Raw genomic sequence first — 23,521 nt, 5'->3', positions numbered from 1 at the left:
GATCATAATCAAGTGTTTTTTGGATTGCCTCATATTTTTTGATTGGTGTTTATCCCCCTAATATCTTGATTTTTTTATGTACAAAATATTTACTTGTTACTAATAAAGTCCAACCAATGTTCTTCCTTAGATCTCTTATTTCATCTGATAGTGTTATAGATTTGGATCGATGAAGAGGAAATGAATATGTTTCCATACTGTAAATAAGGAAGTGGAATAAATAGAATATTGAATCATCCCACCTCACATATTTTATTCTATAGGATCTAACGAAGCCTGTTCATGCATAACATGATTCAGATATGATCATAGAAAAAGTTCTCCTCAAATAAACCGACCTATCCTCTACAACATAGGGTGCTTACGTGGTATTTGAAAGTGAAGATACATTTGGTTATGAATTCAAATATTAGGGATAAAATCAATCGTTTTAGTGACAATCATAAGTCATCAAAAATTCATTTCAACTATTGGTATCAAATAAAGAATATAACACTTCCAAGTTGAAGAAAAGTATTCAAATAAATAACATGTCTTATTTTTTCAATAATCCATATTTATAGCAATGAAATATTATTGGATATTGTTCCTCCCAAGTATGATATATGATCAATTACATCTGCCTTTGTTCAAGGCAAACATTTTAATCTGCCAAGCTTCAGGACATCATAGGTTATGCCATTAAACCATGAGTTGTAGAAAGCATCTCAACTCATGGTTTGGCTCTCTGATAAGCACACTCCTCTAGCCCAACACCATTCACAGGTAGATCATCTTCAGGGAAGGGACAATGCGTTATACGATCTGGATATTCCGGAATCTGCGCACAGGGAGTGGGCGTCACGTGATTCGATACGCCCTCCACGTCGGTGCAGTTCCAAATCGGCTTCTTCGACTTCACCACCTCCGCCGTCACATTGTAGATGCATATTCCGGTGAAGGGCGCGCCGGGAATCCCCTCCAGCTTCGCGGCCATGGTCACGTTCTCGGCCACCACGTTGCTGTAACTGATATTCTGCACCACCGGAATGGCTTTCGGATCAAATTTGTCGTCCGGGTGCTGCCCGTAGGTGCCCGTCATCCAGAAGACCCACTTCATTGTGTGCAGATTCATTCTTCTCACGAATATGTCCTTCACGTAAGCTCCCCTTCCGATGGTCGTCTTGATCCTGACGCCGGATTCGGAGTGGATGGCCGTGATGTCTTCGGCCCGGACATCTTGGATTCCTCCCGACATCTCGCTTCCCAGGGCGATGACAGCGCTCGTGGGGGAGATGCAGGTGAGCCGTCTGATCACTATGTGTTTGCTTGACATGTTGAATGCAATCCCGTACTCATCCCAACCGCTTTTAATGGCGATGCAGTCATCGCCTGAGACTATGTAGCAGTCCTCAATGCGGACATTGGAGGATGAGTCTGCGAAGAAGAGAGAAACCACCAAAAAGAATCAATCGAAACAGCAACATAGAATCTACAACCCAAGTAAATGTAGGTACGATATCCACCTGGATCGATCCCATCAGTGTTGGGAGAGTTGACCGGTGCAAGAATTGTGATGCCTGAGACGATTACGTGGCTGCACAGTGCATTCATTCACGTTAACATCAGATTGTAACAATAGAATGGAAAGCAAAAGAAGCCTTCAACTGTTCTGAAAGTAGATTATTAATATAAACCTGCTGTACACTGGATGGACATTCCACGATGGAGAGTTAACCAATGTAATGTTGGAAATCAGCACTTGTTTGCAGTACATCAATTCAATGAGGTATCCACGAGTGTAATTGAGTTCTTTGTTACGGAACATTTTCCACCAGGTTTCACCTTGTCCATCGATAGTTCCATTATTCCCTAAAAATAACAATAAAACTTGTTAGCATCAGGACGTGGTATGTTGCAATCAAATTATATTCTGTTCCCCATCTATGATGCAAACAAGTTAGATGATGATATATATGTGTCTTCTTGTCACTCTAAAGATCTGCCTCGTTGCTGCCTTTTTATAGCTTTAATCTGCCTCTAAAACGCAGCCACCACACCCCCCTAATCTTAATTAGGGTTAGGTTAAGAGGGGGTGTGGGCTGTGGGCTGATAAAGCCCACATGGGCTGAATATGGGTCATCAGCCCAACAACCTCCCCCTTCAGCCCATAAGGGAGACTGTCCCATGACTCCTCAATGTGAAGCCATACCGACCAACTATCGGCATATCTCCTGTCTTTCTTTTGGTAAGGTCTTCGTCAACATGTCTGCTCCGTTGTCATCTGTATGAATTTTCTGAAGCTGCAACTGCTTCTCTTCAAATACATTTCGAATCCAGTGGTATCTGACATCTATATGCTTTGACTTGGAATGAAACATTGGGTTCTTACACAAATGGATGACACTCTGGCTGTCACAATGCACCACATAATTTTCCTGTTTCAGCCCCAATTCTTGTAAGAATTCTTTCATCCATAACATTTCTTTGCATACCTCTGTAGCAGCAATATATTCTGCTTCTGTGGTGGAGAGAGCAATACACCTTTGTAACCTGGATTGCCATGACACAGCTCCCCCTGCAAAAGTAAGTATATAACCTGAAGTAGACTTCCTCGTATCTATATCTCTTGCCATATCTGCATCTGTGTAACCTGTTAACACAGGTGGTCCACCTCCAAAGCTTAAACAAACCTTAGAGCTCCCTCTGAGATATCTAAAAATCCACTTCACTGCTGCCCAGTGCTCTTTGCCTGGATTTGCAAGAAATCTGCTAGTAACACCCATTGCATATGCGATGTCCGGCCTCGTACATACCATTGCATACATTAAACTTCCAACTGCTGAAGCATAAGGAACCTTTTGCATTTTCTCCTTCTCCTCATCACTTGACGGACTCTGTTCTGAGCACAACTTGAAGTGACCTGCAAGAGGAGAACCAACTGGCTTAGCATTGCTCATACTGAATCTTTCCAATACCTTCTCGATGTATTTCTCCTGTGACAACCAAATCTTCTTGTTTTTCCTGTCATGAGAAATCTGCATGCCTAGTATTTGCTTTGCTGGCCCCAAGTCCTTCATTGCAAAAGACTCACTCAGTTCCTTCTTCAACCTGTCAATTTTAGACATATCTTTCCCAAGAATAAGCATGTCATCAACATAAAGTAAGAGAATAATAAAATCCTCACCAAACCATTTGATGTACACACAATGATCTGAAGCCGTTCTTTTATATCCATTTTCTGTCATAAATGAATCAAACTTTCTGTACCACTGTCTTGGAGCTTGCTTTAGCCCATACAAGCTCTTCTTCAACATGCAGACAAAATTATATTTACCTTTGACTTTGAAGCCTTCTGGTTGCTCCATATAAATTTCCTCCTCCAAATCACCATGAAGGAAAGCTGTCTTCACATCTAACTGCTCAACCTCCAAGTCCTGGCTAGCAGCAATACCAAGAGCAACACGAATAGAAGACATTTTAACAACAGGAGAAAATATCTCTTCAAAGTCAATACCTTTCTTTTGACCAAAGCCTTTCACAACCAATCTAGCTTTATACTTTGGTTGAGAACAATATTCTTGAGTCTTCAACCTAAAAACCCACTTGTTCTTCAAGGCCTTCATTCCATTTGGTAGCAGCACCAAATCATAAGTGTGGTTCTTCTGAAGAGCATCCATCTCTTCCTGCATAGCAACTAACCACTTCTCTTTCTGCTCACTCTCAATTGCTTCCTGGTAACTCTCTGGTTCACCTGCATCAGTAAGCATCACATACTCATCTGTAGAGTATCTTCTGGCAGGTTGACGTTGTCTAGAAGATCTTCTCAACTGAGGTTCTGCGGGAACTTGCTCTCTTGCTTCTTCTTGCTCAACATGTCCTGCAGGTAGATCAACATCAGGCTCTACACGATTTTCCTGCACATCTCCCCCATCACCCTGATATACTGGAGGAATAACTGGGTCACAATATGCTAATCCTTCTGCAGAAGTCTTGGCTGGTGCCTTCTTCTTCAAATCCTCAAAGGTTTGATCCTCAAAGAAGACCACATCTCTGCTCCTGAACACCTTCTGCTTTTCTGGATCCCAAAGCCTGTAACCAAACTGATCATGTGAGTAACCAAGAAAAATACATTCTTTAGACTTACCATCCAGCTTGGACCTCTCATTATCTGGAACATGTGCAAATGCACGACAACCAAATACTCTCAAATGCTTGTAGGAAACATCTTTCTCTGACCATACATGCTCTACAACATCACCATCTAGGGCTGTACATGGTGATAAGTTGATCACATCAACTGCAGTCCTCAAAGCCTCATCCCAAAATTTTTTGGGTAGCTTGGCCTGTGAAAGCATACATCTGATCTTTTCCATGATGGTGCGGTTCATCCTCTCTGTAATTGCATTATGCTGAGGTGTACCAGGAACTGTCATCTCATGTTGGATCCCATGTGACCTGCAATAGTCATTAAACAATCTCGTATACTCACCACCATTATCTGATCTTATGCATTTCAATTTCCTTTCTGTCTCCCTTTCAACCTTGGCATGAAACTCTTTGAAGATATTAATAATCTGATCTTTGGTCTTCAAAGCATAAGCCCAAACTTTCCTGGAAAAATCATCTATAAAAGTGACAAAATAAAGTGCACCACTTATACCAAGAACATCAACAGATCCACTAGGAGTTTTTGTCCTCAAAGGACCACATACATTTGTATAAACACGGTCTAAGGCATACATTTTTCTAGACAAAGCAGCACTAGCAAATGAAACTCTATGTTGTTTACCAGCCAAACAATCAATACAAGGGTTCAGATGTATACCTCTGAGATCTGGTAATACCTCTCTCTTGGAAAGAGCTTGCAGCCCCTTCTCGCTCATGTGTCCCAATCGCCTATGCCACAACTCCATACTGAAGTCTTTCTCTGTAGCATTTAACTGCTCACCATAAGCTTTAGCCTGCAACCTGTACAAAGTATGACATTTCTTTCCACTAGCTATAACAAGAGAACCCTTACTGAGCTTCCTTTGACCTCTGTGAAATCTGCTTTCATACTCTTCATCATCTAGTCTTCCAACTGAAATTAAATTCAGCCTCAAGTCAACCACATGCCTCACATCCTTAAGTACCAACTTGCAGCCAAGGTTGGTCTTTAAATGGATATCACCCATGCCAATGATGTCTGTTGTGCCATAGTTGCCCATCTTGACAACACCAAAGTTTCCAGACCTGTATGTAGCAAAAAACTCTCTCCGAGGTGTAGAATGATAAGAAGCACCTGTGTCAATCACCCACTCAAGATCCTATCACCCACAAGAAAAAATATCATCAGAAGGAGACAAAATCAAATAATCACCACCTTGCACTGTAGCTGTAGTATTATCCTTTGACTCTGTAGACTCCACTTCTTTTCCCTTTTTCTTGTTCTTCTTAGGTTGCTTACATTGGTTCTTGTAATGTCCTTTCTCACCATAGTTATAGCAAACAATATCTTTTCTTGATCTTGACTTGCTCCTACCCATACGTGAACTGCTTCTAGACTTTGACCTTCCTCTATTCTCTGAGATAAGTGCCTGTGAATCATTCTGAGATGTTGCTAAACTCTTTCTTCTCAACTCCTCATTCAACAAACTGCTTGTTACTTGACTCATAGTGACAATACCATCTGGTGCAGAATTACTGAGGGAAACCACCAGTGTCTCCCAACTTTCTGGTAATGAACTGAGAAGTAACAATGCCTGCAACTCATTATCAAGAGACATTTTCATAGAGGATAACTGTTAGTAATACTCTGCATTTCATTCAAATGCTCAGCAATAGAAGCACCCTCTCTATATTTTAGGTTCACAAGTTTTCTGATCAAAAAAGCTTTGTTGCTAGCTGTTTTTCTTTCATAGAGACTTTCCAATTTTTTCCAAAGAGAATATGCAGAAATTTCAGTAGAAACATGGTGAAAGACACTATCATCAAGCCACTGTCTAATAAACCCTATTGTTTTTCGATCTAACCTCTTCCACTCATCATCTGTCATAGTTGTAGGTTTTGCACTATCCCCTTGCAAAGGTCCATACAAATCTTTGCAATACAAGAGATCTTCCATTCTTGGTTTCCATATCATCCAATTATTTCCATTCAAACTAATCATACGAGAAATATTACTGGCCTCCATGTTCAAATACAAAAATTAAATCACCAAAACCCCGCTCTGATACTAGTTGATGGGGATATAAACAGGAATAACCGTTGTATAGGAACAAATACTAGAAGACCAAAATACGCAGCGGAATAAAATGGAAACACAATCAAACAGAACACCAAGATATACGTGGAAAACCCCTTCAATGTGAAGGGTAAAAACCACGGGGCAAACTAGAGATAATCCACTATGAGAATAATGAATGTACAAATCTCAATCTCTTGCCCAAAACCCTAGCAACAACCATAAGAGAATAACTGGGATACAAGGATCACGTCACTGCCCACAATATCTAAAACCTCCCCAAGTAATCACAGCAAGAGTCTACTGTAGATTTGATCTAACCTGAGATGAGGACACTGCTAGATGATTGTGAACAGTCTCTCTGCATTGTCCTTGTCTTCATCCCTTTCTTTCTCTTTCTTTTCTGCCTTGTTCTCCTTCTTCTCTTTGGAATCTCGTCACTCTAAAGATCTACCTCGTTGCTGCCTTTTTATAGCTTTAATCTGCCTCTAAAACGCAACCACCACACCCCCCTAATCTTAATTAGGGTTAGGTTAAGAGGGGGTGTGGGCTGTAGGCTGATAAAGCCCACATGGGCTAAATATGGGCCATCAGCCCAACATTCACGTTGTCCATCGATAGTTCCATTATTCCCTAAAAATAACAATAAAACTTGTTAGCATCAGGACGTGGTATGTTGCAATCAAATTATATTCTGTTCCCCATCTATGATGCAAACAAGTTAGATGATGATATATATGTGTCTTCTTGTCAATCAAAGCACGCCAAAACATCATAAACTGAATTAAATGTTATAGTTTTTGACTAAAAATAATTTTTTTTATCTAAATTTTAGGGGATCATGGAATGACAACACGACGCAGGCTTTATGAATTTAGAAGTAATGTGATAGAAGTACTGGAAATATGCAACGTATATACTACCTGTTATGACCACATCGGTTAGGTTATATCCCATGATGAGATTACTGTATCTACCCCCAACCGCATCTCTTCCTCTATCGTAGGAGGGCAAAGGGTCAATGATCGGCCACTCGTTGATATCCTGCATAAGCATATCACCAATTATCTTAGTTGATGCAGATTGAACAAAAGAACGTAGTATTAAAGCTTCTATTAGCTACCAATAAACAAAAAAAAAAAAGAGTATCCATGCAATTCATAAGCAATGCTGTCAAAGTTGCAGTGTGAGAAGCCATAAAATGGGATTGCAGAATAGAAATTTATGTTATATAAGCTGCAGTTGAAATCTAACTTGTTCTCCCAAGTTTGTAGTATTAATAGAGTTTTGCTATCTTCAGGAAACCCAATTAGCTACACAGATCTACAAGGTTTAGTCAAAAAGAAAACACTGAGAGATTGGATGATGGTGGAGCCTAAAATTAATGTAAGGGTAAGGTCCACACTGCATTCCATTCTTATGTTGGTTTCCTCGCATCCTTTCCTACCTTAAAGTTCTTACACTCGGAAAGAATGTCATTCTCAATTAAAACTTATTAATTTTGGAGCGTTATCTTCAAGATCTTGAAATTTGAAAGGAAATTTTTTATGTGGATTCTAATCCAAGATTATTGATGTTCACATACAAGGATATGACATACAAGAGAAATAATAATAATAATAATAATAATAATAATAATAATAATAATAATAATAATAATAATGATGATAATAATAATAATAATAAAACAAAACAAATATTACTGTTTTCTTATTTTGAGACATCAAAGTAGAGATACTAAATAGTCAAAAATCTACCATACAAATTGCAAATATTTCAGAAATTAATATTATCAAGACAAATTTAGATTTGTAGTGGCTTAGTTCACTTCTTTTCCCTCATCAGTCCAAAGTGGTGACTATGCACATCGGATTAGACTTGTGAATTCTCCTTGGAGATGAGATGAAGGAAACGTTAGAATAGTATACACTCACTATGTAACGTTCTGGTGGGGCTCACTAGTGACGAATCTATTCTTCATCATCACCGTTCATCTGGCGAGAGCTGTCAGATGAATGGACTCGATGGGAAGGGCTACTAGCCATAATCACCACCGAGGATGAAGGCAACACGGATGATAGAGGCGATGGTAATGGCAAACATGCCGTGAATGATTATGAACATGCACTCTACATCGAAATAGATGGAGGAGAAGGTGGGGGAAGGGGGCGGAGGAGGGAGGCGGACCTGAGTGGCGAGGATGACGGCGTCGTGGTCGAGGAAGAGGGTGAAGTGGTCGGCGAGGTTGAAGGGCCCGGTGAGCCACCGACCGGCCGGCACCACCAGCATTGCGCCGCCGTCGTACGCCACCTTACTGAGGTTGGCCACGGCCGCCGCAAAGGCCGCCGTGTTGGAGGTCACCCCGTCGCCCACCCCGCCGAAGTCCGTTAGGCTGGACACGTGGGCCTGGCATCCTCCTGCCCCCGCCACCGCATAGTGGAAGGCTTCTAGCTCTGCCGCACCACCTGCCCGCCGGTGGTGGTGATGGCACTCAGCGATCCCTATGTACGCCGCTGTTACCACCGTCCACAGCACTAAAATCATCAACACCTGCACGTAACCAAGAAAAGTTGGAGTTTGAAGGATTAAAGCTTTGAGATAGGATTACTGGGAAAAAGAAAAGAAAAGGAGAAGAGGTGTTACACGGAATATTGGTTGCGGGTGCTCCATTGTCAGAGAGATGTGTCGGAAACAGAATGCTTCCACGGCTCGACTCTTGTTCTATATATAGAGAGAGATGGAGAGAGAGAGAGAGAGAGAGAGAGAGAGAGGAAGGCTAATTATAAATTATGTTATGTAATTAGTTAATTTCAGTATGTTGATTCGAGCTAATTATAGATTATTTATACTGCAAACTAGAGTATGCATAACTTTAGATAGTTATATTATCCTTGGTTGAAAATAACATGTTTGTTGAGACAGTCTGGTCTGGTCTCTCCTTTAAAATGTGATTTGTCCTACTCCAATGATATATTTTAGTTGACATATTATTGAGCAACACATAAGTCTTTTGTTACCATAATAATAAAATCGTAAAGTCTTAACCATTTGTACTTGACAAAAGCTATCATAAATTAATCTGTCTCTCTGCTCTAATAAACTTAAATGGATTGATTATCATCATATTAAGATTAATTTGTTTCAAGTTGGCCCTTATAGGCTTGTATGCTACTTTCTTAATCATGACACTAGACCTATTTGTTATCATTATAATATTTTCAGCCCTATTTGTTATTTTCAGCCCTATTTGTTATCATTATAATGTTTTGGCTTAACCCTTTGGCATATTTTTTTTTCTGAAATTATTGTTATTCTAACAATACGTTGAACCATATCATGGGAATTTCTTTTTTAATTGATTCTTACATTATCTGATATAGTAGCCTTGTAACTAGTATCACATCCAACGAGGGTAAATTGTAAGATTATACCTTTTTAATACTTATTTTTTTTTATTGAACTTCTGAATCTAAGTCGTCGTATGAAAAAAAATATATAAAGAGTGAAAAAAGAGAATCTAGTTCTCTTTTTAGATTGATATATAGTCGGTTTTAGATTCGAAGATGGTGTCCTTATAGATTTCATAAAGTTCTTTCCAAGTGACATCGAAAGATATGCATTGTAGTTTCGATATATTATTATTTAATTTTAATTCTGAATTAATTTTTTTTCATATTATATATAGCATATTACAGATTTTATGTTTACAATTGATATCAGAACCCAAGTTCTTGAGATTATATACCTTAGATATTTTATTTTCTAATTTATGATGCATGAATTATTCATGTATATTATCAATTTAAATTCTTATCTAAATGTGAAAAAAAAATTTTCATTGGTGCTCACATCATCTGATACAGTAGCCTTGTATAATATAGTGTCTTTCCATAACTCACAGGTCTTACATCAGATTGCACCCTATTAAAACTTTCATTTTTTGTTGGACTTCTATAATGTTTTATGTAGGATATATTTTAATGGCGAGACTGCCTTGCATGTTGATCCTTTTACTTAGCTTGTGATTAGATTGGATCACCCAAGTTCTTGCTCCATGATAGGCATTTTTTCTTCTTTCTTTGTGGCAATATCACTTTCGTTGAGAAGTTATGACATGGTTCATTTTTATGTTTTAGTTTAAATTTATTTTTCTTTCTTACCTGGCTTTCTTGACTAACATTATTTGCCCCACTTCTTATATCATGACATTATAGTTTATACCATTAAGGCATGAACTATAATGTGATGATATAATGATTAGTGGCAATTGCTAGTCATATTATGAGCCATTTGTAGAAGTGGTATATAATTAAGTTTTGTACATGATATAACAAATGATTTCATGAGAAATAAATGATTCAATGATATGATTAAATAATAGTATTAGTATAGTATGATTTGAGAGGAAGTAGCAGGATCCACTAGAACACTACAGTAGAGGTATGTTGAATCAAGAGTAGACATAAATATTTTTATAATAGTCTTTCATTCTATCCTCGCTTACGAAAGGTCAAGCCAATACCATAGCTATTGCAATGCAAAGGGCTTTACTTGAGAATTAGAAAGAACATGTATCCCATGTGCAAACTCTGAAAAAGTATTGCATGAATATTCTACGATAATAAGTATTGAAAAATTGATACATAAAATTTTACTAAATTTGAAAGAAATTGTATTGAGAAGTAATATATATAGAGTTAGAGATGCATCCATTTGCATAAAGGGCCCTAAATATATAACTGCTCCAGATATCATCTCACCACCTTATGTGGATATAGTTGACACAACACAACATATAACTAACCTGACAGAATCAATTGATTTATATATTAGATTATACATTAGGGGAGATTGTGAATAACTCTCAAGATAGAAGTTATCTTAAAGATGATATATCTATGCCTATTCGAAATGCAAATCATAGTATTCATTCTTATGGGAATGGGAATAAAAAACAAGAGATGTAGATAAATGGAAGTTTAACTTCTATGGAAGCACTTCTCGTGATTTAATTGATTTATTTTATTCATTTCCTACGTGCAAATGAAGAGGACGTTAATTTCAAATAAAATAAAAATAGGTTTACTCTACCCATTTTTACCTTCCAAGATAGATTAACTAATCTAAAAAAATAAAAAAAATTATATTGACATGTATTTTTATTGACCAATTAGAATTACATTCTAAGACCAATAATTGTCTCAAAAGATCCAATATACACATATTAATGGACCATTTGAATAAGAGTCAAGAAGATCTTAAGATAACCTTAGTTTCTAAGGCTTTTCGTGTTTTCAACAAGAGAACCTTAGTTATAGAAGAGACTATTCATGTAGTTTTTAATGAAATTTTTTATTTAAAGAAAAATAATTTTGATGATGATTTTGGTTTTGATAATTTGGATTTAAATGAACCCCCTCTAAAAATGGCAACTTGGAGGCATCTTCTTCCGAAATTTCCTTACCCAAGGAATGGAAGTATATAGATGCTCATCCAAAGGAGCTAATTATAAGAGATACATTAAAAGAGGTTCAAACTCATTCTTCTTTCAAGAATTTTTGTGCTAACGCCGCCTTCCTTTCTCAAATCGAACCTAATTGCATTGACGAGGCCTTAAAAGATGATTTTTGGATCATAGCAATGCAAGAGGAATTGAACCAATTTGAGAGGAATGATGTATGGAAACTTGTTCCTAGACCTAGTGACCATTTAGTCATTGGTACTAAATGGGTCTTTAGAAACAAGCAAGATGAATGCGGTATCGTGGTTAGAAACAAGGCTAGATTAGTGACCAAAGGTTTCAACCAAGAAGAAGGCATCGACTACGAAGAAACCTTCGCTCCTGTGGCAAGATTAGAAGCCATTAGGATGCTCCTTGCCTATGCTAGTAGTAATAATTTTAAAGTATTTTAAATGGATGTCAAAAGTGCCTTCTTGAATGGTTTTATTTCCGAAGAAGTATATGTTGAATAACCTCCCGGATTTGAAAACTCTCTTCTTCCTAATCATGTATTCAAATTGACTAAGGCTCTCTATGGCTTGAAACAAGCTCCTAGAGCTTGGTATGAAAGGCTTAGTTCCTTTCTTATTTTAAATAATTTTACCAAAGGCAAGGTTGATACTACATTATTTATCAAACACTTTGAAAATAATTTTCTTATTGTATAAATTTATGTTGACAATATTATTTTTGGTTCTTCGGATGAATCACTATGTGAATCATTTGCCAAATGTATGAGTCATGAATTTGAAATGAGTTTAATGGGTGAATTAACCTTCTTTCTAGGATTACAAATCAAATAACTTAGTGATAGTATATTTCTTAACCAATCTAAATATACATTAGAATTGTTAAAATGATTTAACATGAATAATTCAAAAGCGATAAACACCCCTATAAGTACTTCAACTAAATTAGATATGGATGAAAATAGTGAAAATTTCGATAAAAAAATATATAGGGGAATGATAGGTAGTCTACTCTACCTCACTGCGACTAGACCAGAAATCATGTTTAGTGTAGGACTTTGCGCTAGATTTCAATCCAATCCTAAATTATCTCATCTTAAGAGTGTTAAAAGAATATTTAGATATCTTAAAGGAACTCCAAATTTAGGATTGTGGTATCCAAAATCTGATAAATTCGATTTAATAGCTTATGCAGATGCCGATTTTGGCAGATGCAGGATAGATAGAAAAAGTACATCTAAAACATGCCAATTCTTAGGACATGCACTTGTTTCTTGGACTTCCAAGAAACAAAATTCAGTTGTACTATCTACGACGAAAGTTGAATACATTGCTGCAAATGCATGCTGTGCACAAGTTGTTTAGATGAAAAATACATTAGAAGACTATGGAATTCACTTGAAAAACATTCCCATAAAATGTGATAATACAAGTGTCATATGTCTTACCAAAAATCAAATTCAGCACTCTAGAACTAAGCATATCGATATTAGGCATCATTTCATATGCGATCATGTCCTTAACAATAATGTCGTTCTAGAATTTATTGACACAAAGCATCAATTAGCAAATATTTTTATAAAAGTCTTAAATGAAGACCAATTTGAATTCATTAGAAGGGAACTAGGCATGTTAAATTGTCCTTGAAAATAAGCTTGTTTGAATGTATTTTTTGAAAAATGTCTCATCCTTGTTCCGTTCTTTTGTGGAGTTGATTTCATCCTTCTCTTTTGATTTCAAATGATATATTAAAGTACAACCCAACATCTCAACCTATCTTGAGTTGAACACCTCTGAAAACCAAAAGGAGGGAAGAAAGAATTTTTTCTTCTCTTCCGCGGCAAGCCAATGGTGGCACCGCCAGAATCAGCGGTAGCACCGCCTAAGCGCTCAGGCACTAGGCGGTGGCACTACTCTTTTTGGCGGTGGCACCGCCCGAGAGCCCCTTTATAAGCCGAGGGGTTAGGGCCGGCGGTGACACCACCCCCAACCTGTGAGAAACTGCCTCAAGCTCTCCCACAACCTCTCTAAACCTTCATTCCAACATTTAAAAGCCTTGGAGAGGGATTCTTGTTGGTCCAAGCTCTCCATCTTCCAAGAGATTCTCAATAAGGTAAAATCTGAAATCTTTCCTCTCTTCTCATTATTTTACCTACTCTTTACAGTTTCATCTATCTTGTCTAGATAATGACTCCTAAGAGATCAAAAGGGAAAAGGGTTGAAGGAGATTTATATTACCAAGACCTTTTTAGATCCAAAGAAGTAGCTCTTAGGTTTCCAAACTTCGAAACAAGAGGTATCCATAAGGGTAAACACGTTGATCTCAATGAACTAGGAAACCTAGAACCCATTAGGTGGTTTGCACATCTAGATGCCCTACCTCTGCTACAAATAAATGAACCAATTTATTCTAGGTTAGTTAGGCTATTTTATGCAAACTTATATGTAGATAATGACAGCCTAAGTACTTACCTACTAGGAAAACAAATTAGAATTTTTGATAGTACTATTTGTGAACTAATTGGAATCACTGAAAAACATAGGGGTTGTTATTTTAGAGGTAAATGAGATGTCAATATAATCGGAGCAACTTACTCCGAAGCCGTCGAAACTATTTTTGCAAATCCAGACCTCGGCATAATACCCAAGAGTTGCGAGCACTTACTGCCCTTTAACTCTAAAATCCTTCATCATATCATAACAAGCATACTATTCCCTAATAAATTTCATCTTGATGAAATGAGTCAAATAGAAATAAGCACCATGTATTAGATTATGATCGGTCAACATAACTGTTTTGGATACTCAATCCGGTAACACATGAAGGATATTATAGCTAAAGACACTATGTTGCCATATGGAGGGTTAATCACTCGATTCCTACTTGCTCATAACATTTGTATCCCACCTGATGAAGAAACAATTCAAAGTGATCGGTATAACATCATCAATAGAAATCTGCTGAAAAGACTTAGGTGCATATTTAGCAAGGGTATATGGGTTAGGCAACCTAGAAGGATTGATCCAATTCTCCCACCAGTAGAACACCCCGAAACACCAATTCTTAGGGGAAATGAATCTCCTCCTCCTAGTCCCTTTGGTGCAACACCTTCGACTCCTGTTTCATCCTCCGAAGAACTCATTATGGCAGAATTGTATCAGATCAAATCACAGCAAGAACAAATTCAAATCCAGCAAATTGAAATTTTGAAGGAACTACGACAAATGAATCAAAAAATGGATGTCATATATCAGCACTATGGATTACCTCCTAAGATTAATCGATGTAGTTTCTTATTATGTTTTGATTACTCTTAATGTCAAGTTAGAAGTTTGTCGTCTTCTTTTGAACAAAAACTAAACCTTTGTTTAAGATGTATTGTTAAATTCTAGATAATTGCTGATTTGTTTTGGAATCTGGATAAATATTTCTTGCTAGATTAACTTTGTATGATGAATTCGAATTTTGTATGATATGATCACAAATTGTGTTTCAAGTCTCATCTCCTTATTTTTTGTTGATGACAAAGGGGGAGAAGTGATGACTTGTACGACTTATGCGTATCGATAGCATGACTTAAATGAATTGCAAAAGCTTGTCTTATATACCTTGCAAAATCTTTGAATATATCGCAAGATTGGTTGATCATATGAAATCATTCCTCACATTTATATCATGAAATTCATGTTGAAAATCTTTATCATGTTGAAAATTTTTTATCTCTCGTCGAAGTGAAAATTGTCTCTTATCATTTAACTTGAAAATGATTTTCAATAGCTGAAAATTATGAGAAATACGAAGTTGCGTATTTGCTCATGCTTAATAAGACAACGATAAGTTCAACGATTAGAACTTATTGATTTATGCTTGAATTCAAAGGGATGAAATTCAAGTAGTTTTATCTTCTCACAATATGACATATAGATAGGGGGAGCTATGTTTAACTCTATCATTAATTGATTATCATCATAAAAAAGGGGGAGATTGTTGAATCTCGAATTTTGATTATGAAATTAATTGATGGGTTAATTGATCTAATCCAAATTATTGAAGTTAAGTGTGTAGGATTAACTACGATAGCCTAAAAAACATAAAGCAAGGATACCAGAGTCAAGTTCGATGGACGTTTGAGAGTCCGAAGATTCGTCAGAGATACTGTCGGAACCAACCAAGAAAGATCGAAGACTTGTCAGAACTTTCGGAAGTCTGCCGAAGAGATCGTCAGAGATTCGTAGAGATCACCGAGAAGGCTTGGCTACTCGTTGAATTCGTCACAAGATCGGGAGCCTGCTGGGAGTCCGCCGGAAGAAACCCGAGGGCGTATCGGAAGTCCACCGGAAGATCGTAGGAAAGCTCGCCAAAACAAAACTCGACGTTGGCCGGTTAAAAACTTGCTTAGGATTATGTTTTTAGGTATGTAGTTCACATGTAATTAGGGTTAGGATCAATTGGACAAGAAAGCTAAATGAAATCAATTTCCAAAGGAATGAAACCAGAATATGTGAAATCGACCAAAACTTGATTTCTAGCAGAATTCGAGAGGCACATTGAACAAATGATTCAAACTATCAATCGTGCTGCCATATACTCAAGAAAGCTATTGTGAAAGATATTTCAATCTTATTTCAAATAAAATAATTTTCGTATGAATCGAAGTTTTCAACAAAGAGTTACAATAGATTTAGTTACCCAAGATCAAAGAACAAATCTCAATTTTATAGAATTCATAGGGTCAGTTTCAACAGAAAACTGGGCGGGCATTTGGACTCTAAATCTTTCAATCTAAGTATCAAATGAAAGATCTACGTGTCTAATTTAAAATAAAATAAGCTTGGAATAAATCAAAGTTTCCAACAGGGACTTATAGGCTGTTCATTATCAAAAGGTCAGAAATTACGATCCCTGTTTTGCAGAATTCGTAGGCTTATTTAAAATAGAAGTTTGGATAGGCAAACTTACTCTGAATTCTTAAAATAAGCTATCAAAAGAAAGGATATAAGTCTATATTCAGATCAAATAAGTTTTGTCCAAATCAGAGGTCAGTGCATAAAGTTATAACCATAACAAGGTAGAAAGGTCAAAATCTCGAAAGTTTCACAGATTCAAATCGTTACATCTAAACAGGAGATATATCAAATACAAGGCTAGAATAATTTAAAGTATCTCATATTCAAAACAATGTAGAGATAAAATTACAGTAAGGAAAGGTTAGGACACTTGTAATAGGAAAGATTAGAAAGCTTATAATTGTTGAATCTCGTATTTTGATGATGAAACTACTTGATATATGTTTATGATTTAATCTGCGTTTTGAGTGACGCAGGATGCTTCGATCTGGATGAGACAATTAAAGCAAGAAAATCATGTTGTGCCGGAGGAACATGTCAGAAGATTGGACGTCAGGCCGGTGGATCGGTCGACGTATCGACAGAAGGCTTCGGGTCGTGGACTCGGGCATCGGGCCAAGAAGAGCGGGTATTGTGCCAAGGATATCGGAGTTGCGGAGTCAACAGGCCGATTGGGCAATAGGCTGCAGGAAAGGATGATGCGCCGAAGAATCGGACGAAGCGTCGAGGGACCAATGACATGCCGGACAACTTGGTTAATTGCTTAGGATTAATTGTCTCGATCGAAGTTTTTGTTTTGAGTGTGCAGGATTAACTACGATGGAAGAAAGACATGCAGCAGGAGTTGCGCCGGAGTCATGACAATGATCACGTTGGGAGTTCAAGAGCTCGACGGAAGTTCGGACAATCGTCGGAGGTTCTGCGGGAACAAATCCGAGAAGTCCAGAAGCTTGCCAAAGGAGCTCGTCGGAACCTGCCAAGTGGATTGTCGCAAGTCCAGGAGTTTGCTGGAAGTCCGCAGGAGGATCACCGAGGGTTCGTCGGATGATCGATGGAAGTTCACCGGAAACTCGTCGGAAGAAGCGATTGACGCACCGGAGCAAGCTGCAGAATATGTCTTAGGAAATAATCGTAGTTAGCACATTGATTAAGTTAGAAATGGGAGGTGATCCCATTAGCTTAATCTTGGGGCAATTGGGCCCCTGAAAGAATCAAATTGGGCCGAATGGATTAACCCATTCGGACCCTGATTGCTGTGGGAGGTGCAACCGCCCAAGCCAGGAGGTAGCACCGCCTAGGCTATGTCTCCCAGCGAGACTGGGTGGTGCAACCGCCCCAGCCAAGAGGTGGCACCGCCCCGGGCTCAGTCTCCGAGCGAGACTGGGCGGTGCAACCTCTTCTGTCAAGAGGTAGCACTGCCAGAGCTCAAGTTTCGAGCTTTGCCAGGCGGTGCAACCTCTCTAGTCAGGCGGTGCAACCACCTGAGCTCGGTCTTCGAGCTCTGGTAGAGAGGTGCAACCGCCCTTGACAGAGGTGGCACCGCCCAGAGGCTCAGTCTTCGAGCTCTGCCAGGCGGTGCAACCGCCCTAGTCAGGAGGTGCAACCGCCTGATCCCGGAATTCCGGGAATTGACAGATTTGAGCTCCAAATTTGAACTGGGTTGGGGCCTATAAATACCCCACCCATTCAGCACTGAAAGCACAGAACACACACTCGAAATCTTGCTGTCTTTCTGTGGTTCTTAGAGCTCAAAACTACTAGTTCTCCTCTTTCTGTTCTTCAAAGTTTGAGTTGTAAAGAGAGGAGAGAAAACTTCTGTAAGGGTTGTCTCCTAAGCCCGTCAAAAGGAGTGAATCTGTAAGAGGGTGGTTGGCCTTCGCCTATTGAAGGAAGGCCTCTAGTTAACGTCGGTAACCTCGTCGGTGGAGGAAGCCAAAAGTGGAGTAGGTAAAGATTGACCGAACCACTCTAAATCTCGGTTTGCATTTCCTTTGAGCATTTTACCTTCACTGCAAACTTCTCAATAGCTTACTACCCTCTGCGATTTTACGAACGAGTTTCAAGGTTCAGACGTAAATCTGCATTTAGACGTAAATCTGCGTTTAGATGTAAATCTGCGTTTAGACATAACTATGCTTTTTCGTATGATCATCATATTACAGATTGCGTTTACGTTTTGAGCTTTACCATAACTGCACATTGCCTTTATACTCTTGCTTAAACTACATCTTATCTAATCAAGTGATTTACGAATCAGCATTTAGACGTAAATCAGTTTCTTCGTACGAACGCCGGATTTCAGTTTGCGCCGATATTCTGGTTTTCATCATAGCTGCAAACTACCTGCATAGTTTGACTTTAACCTTGCTTAGTATCAACTTTCATACAGAAGTTGTTTTTATCATTCGAACGCAGCTTTCGATTTTAATCGCAGAAAGTTTTCCGCTGCACTAATTCACCCCCCCCCCCCCCTCTTAGTGCTCTCGATCCTAACAATTGGTATCAGAGCAGGGTATTTCTCATTTCGGATTTACACCCAAGAGAAATGGCTCTTCAAGGCTTTCAAGAGGGTTTATCGGTCTTTCGTCCACCGTTGTTTAACGGATTGGACTACACTTATTGGAAAACTCGAATGAGAGTTTTCTTGATTTCTTTGAATTTGGATTTATGGAATATCGTTGAAAACGATTTTCAACTTCCCTCTAAACCGATGAACGAATGGTCGGATTTGGAGAAGAAGTATTTTTCTTTAAACGCAAAGGCTATGAATGCCTTATTTTGCGCTTTGGACAAAAATGAGTTCAATCGGATTTCTACGTGCAAAACGGCTTTTGACATTTGGCGAACACTTGAAATCACGCACGAGGGAACTAGTAGAGTCAAAGACTCGAAAGTTAACATTTTATTGCATGATTTTGAGCTTTTTCGAATGCAACCAAGCGAGACTATAGGCAACATGTACACCCGTTTCACGGATGTCGTCAATAGTTTAAGAGCTCTTGGAAAATGTTTTTCGGATTTTGAACTCGTAAACAAGATTTTGCGCTCACTTTCTAAACCTTGGGATTCAAAAGTAACTGCTATTCAAGAATCGAAAAACTTGAACCAATTTCCACTTGAAGAACTAATTGGTTCCTTGATCACATATGAAATGACGTGCAATGCACGTGAAGAACTTGAGAACCACCTTCCAAAGAACAGGAAGGATTTGGGACATAGAACATTTGAAGACCACTCGAGCATAAGCTCAAGTGATGGTGAACTTAAACAACAAATGAAACAAAATTTAAAAAGTAAAAAGAACGGAACTACTTGCTTTGAACGAAAGAAGAAGAACAAAAATTGGGATGAATCAAGCTCCTCCGAAGACGAGGAGAAAATCAACAAAGGCGAGGTGGCAAACTATGCCTTTACGTATCGTTTGACTTGGTGGACGACTCGCTCAGGGCCTAGTTGTCCCGGGTCAACCAACGCCTAGACGAGTTCTAGCACGAGTTCCAAAAATCACCGAGCGGGTCTAGCTCAGGTAGCTCAGGCAGGTCCTATTTCACGCAGGAAGTACAGGACAAGTCAGTACCCCTCAACTTCAGGCTGTCGGTATTGGAGACATATGATGGCGGCTCCGATCCCACAGAGCATGTCTCCAAATTTCGGGCTCAAATGGCCCTCTATGGCACCTCCGATGCATTGATGTGCCGGGCATTTCTGACCACCCTGAGGGGACCGGTACGAGTGTGGTTCAACCGATTGTGCCAATCTTCGGTCTTGTCCTTTGACTAGCTCACCAGGGAGTTTGAGTAGAACTTCCTCACCAACGTGCGACCTAGGCCTTCCATGGCCACCCTACCTCTTAATATAGTATCATTCTAGTCAAGTTTTTTTGTTATTGGGATAGGTGAATTCTTATGGATCCACCCCCTGAAGGAACCAAATATGATAATTTTTCATCATTCGGCTCGAGCAAGAATGAAATGAATGGCAAAAATAGATCCGTATAAAACCTACTTCTCATACATAACTTCACATATCATATATAATGACTCTATGTAAGAAAAGATTTACTAAATTCTAATTTCTAGGGTTGCAACTATTTATTGCAACTAATTTAGTTCTTATAGGTAAATGCTCGATATCCAAGTCGGCTTATAAATTTGATCACAATCAAGTGTTTTTTGGATTGCCTCATTTTTTTATTGGTGTTTATCCCCCTAATATCTTAATTTTTTTACGTACAAAATATTTACTTGTTACTAATAAAGTCCAACCTATGTTCTTCCTTAGATCTCTTATTTCACTCTGATAGTGTTATAGATTTGGATAGATGAAGAGGAAATGAATATGTTTCCATACTGTAAATAAGGAAGTGGAATAAATACAATATTGAATCATCGGAGCATATCAATAATGAATGAAACATTTCGGAGCTTATCAATGGCGTATGAAATGTTTCAGAGCATATCAATGACAAATGGAACATTTCGAAACATATCAATGGCATATGGAATATTTCAAAGCATATCAATGGCGTAGGAACGTTTCAGAGGCATAGGGAGCATTTCGGAACATATCAATAGTGTAGGAAATATTTCAGAATATATCAACGGCATATAAATCATTTCAGAGCATATCAATGAACGAATATAAAATAGAAGCTGAAACGTCGTATTTGACGTTGCATTCATATCTTTCTTATCCAAAGCACATACATAAATACATAACCAAAGCTCTGAATATCATATCAAACATACAGAAAGTGTAGTGGGACCACAGACAGAATGTGATTCATTCATTTCTAAATGATCACCAAACAGAAGTCTCCCACATTTTGGAGCTCCATCCACCCACATCTAGATGAAGTTAGAGGGGGCCGGTAGAGCATCGCAGGCTCTATGCATAACTCCCTTTACCATTTCTGGCAAAGGTTTATAGTATCCCATAAACACCAAAGTACAAAAGTACAGTATGAACAATAAATAGCACATATTGGAAGCACATGTAAAACAACAAAATGTACATGCGCCTTTACGAGTCAATACGATGCAAGTATAATCTTTCATAAATGTATTCATATTTGAAAGGAAATGAAAGCAAGAGCATTCAAGAATTCCTAGCAATCACATGTAACTCAATTCAAATAAGAAGGTTAGATAGAATTTAATGTCCAAAGGAATGAAAATGGAGGCACATATCGAAAGCAAATGTGGAACAATGGGATATACATATGCCTATATGAGTTAATACGATATAGTATAAACGTTACACAATAGTTTTCAAGAATGCAAATAATTATAAGGACAAGAGCATACAAGAATTCAAAGCAATAATATAAAGCTCAATTGGACAAGAAAGCTAAATGAAATCAATTTCCAAAGGAATAAAACTAGAATATGTGAAATTGACCAAAGCTCGATTTCTAGCAGAATTCGAGAGGCACATTGAACAAATGATTCAAACTATCAATCGTGCTCCAATATACTCAAGAAAGCTATTGTGAAAGATATTTCAATCTTATTTCAAATAAAATAATTTTTGTATGAATCGAAGTTTTCAATAAAGAGTTACAATAGATTTAGTTACTCAAGATCAAAGAACAAATCTCAATTTTATAGAATTCACAGGGTCAGTTTTAATAGAAAACTGGGCGGGCATTTGGACTCTAAATCTTTCAATCTAAGTATCAAATGAAAGATCTACGTGTCTAATTTAAAATAAAATAAGTTTGGAATAAATCAAAGTTTCCAATAGGACTTATAGGCAGTTCATTATCAAAAGGTCAGAAATTACAATCCCTGTTTTGCAGAATTCATAGGCTTATTTGAAATAGAAGTTTGGATAGACAAACTTACTCCGAATTCTTAAATTAAGCTATCAAAAGAAAGAATTATGAGTCTATATTCAGATCAAATAAGTTTTGTCCAAATCAGAGGTCAGTGCATAAAATTATAATCATAACAAGGTAGAAAGGTCAGAATCTCGGAAGTTTCACAGATTCAAATCGTTACATCTAAACAGGAGATATATCAAATACAAGGCTAGAACAATTTAAAGTTCCTAATATTCAAAGCAAATGTAGAGATAAAATTGCAGTAAGAAAAGGTTAGGACACTTGTAATAGGAAAGATTAGAAAGCTAGTAATAGGAAGAATCGGAACACTTGCAATAGAAAGGATCATAATACTTGCAATATAAAAGATTAGAAACCTTGCAATAGGAAGGAGGAATGGGAATAAGAAACAAGAGAGCTATGAACGATTATGAACATGCACTCTACATCGAAATAGATGGAGGAGAAGGTGGGGGAAGGGGGCGAAGGAGGGAGGCGGACCTGAGTGGCGAGGATGACGGCGTCGTGGTCGAGGAAGAGGGTGAAGTGGTCGGCGAGGTTGAAGGGCCCAGTGAGCCACTGGCCGGCCGGCACCACCAGCATCGCGCCGCCGTCGTACGCCACCTTACTGAGGTTGGCCACGGCCGCCGCAAAGGCTGCCGTGTTGGAGGTCACCCCGTCGCCCACCCCGCCGAAGTCCGTCAGGCTGGCCACGTGGGCCCGGCATCCTCTTGCCCCTACCGCTGCGTAGTGGAAGGCTTCTAGCTCCATCGCACCACCTGCCCGCCGGTGGTGGCGATGGCCCTCAGCGATCCCTATGAACGCTGCTGTTACCACCGTCCACAGCACTAAAATCATCAACACCTGCACGTAACCGAGAAAAGTTGGAGTTTGAAGGATTAAAGCTTTAAGATAGGATTACTAGGAAAAAGAAAAGAAAAGGAGAAGAGGTGTTACACGGAATATTGGCTGCGAGTGCTCCATTGTCAGAGAGATGTGTCGGAAACAGAATGCTTCCACGGCTCGGCTCTTGTTCTATATATAGAGAGAGATGGAGAGAGAGAGAGAGAGAGAGAAAGAGAGAGAGAGAGAGAGAGAGAGGAAGGCTAATTATAAATTATGTTATGTAATTAGTTAATTTCAATATGTTGATTCGAGCTAATTATAGATTATTT

At 38.4% G+C, this 23,521-nt stretch overlaps 1 protein-coding gene across 1 annotated transcript; it reads right to left on the bottom strand.

Annotated features, from left to right (window-relative positions):
- Window positions 1–712: 712 nt before the first annotated feature.
- LOC135630742 (probable polygalacturonase) lies at window positions 713–23,330 on the bottom strand. The gene is made up of 6 exons (XM_065137906.1): window positions 23,304–23,330; window positions 22,848–23,210; window positions 7,129–7,249; window positions 1,677–1,851; window positions 1,506–1,576; window positions 713–1,416 (listed from the first exon to the last, which is right to left on the bottom strand). The coding sequence occupies exons 1-6, from the start codon at window positions 23,328–23,330 to the stop codon at window positions 713–715; spliced, it is 1,461 nt and encodes a 486-aa protein (XP_064993978.1).
- Window positions 23,331–23,521: the final 191 nt, after the last annotated feature.

The sequence above is a fragment of the Musa acuminata genome, chromosome BXJ3-2 (genome assembly GCF_036884655.1).
Source record: "Musa acuminata AAA Group cultivar baxijiao chromosome BXJ3-2, Cavendish_Baxijiao_AAA, whole genome shotgun sequence".
NCBI lineage: Eukaryota > Viridiplantae > Streptophyta > Magnoliopsida > Zingiberales > Musaceae > Musa > Musa acuminata.
This window is presented reverse-complemented; position numbering and strand designations above follow the sequence as displayed.

What these genes read in the sequence shown, in the direction of transcription:
- LOC135630742 (XM_065137906.1), bottom strand. Translation starts at nt 23,330, where the DNA reads ATGGAGCACTCGCAGCCAATATTCCGT. An exon ending in CCGTCATCCTCGCCACTCAG is followed by an intron (nt 7,250 to 22,847) that starts GTCCGCCTCCCT and finishes ATGCTTATGCAG; the next exon opens with GATATCAACGAGTGGCCGAT. An exon ending in GTCCATCCAGTGTACAGCAG is followed by an intron (nt 1,577 to 1,676) that starts GTTTATATTAAT and finishes TGCACTGTGCAG; the next exon opens with CCACGTAATCGTCTCAGGCA.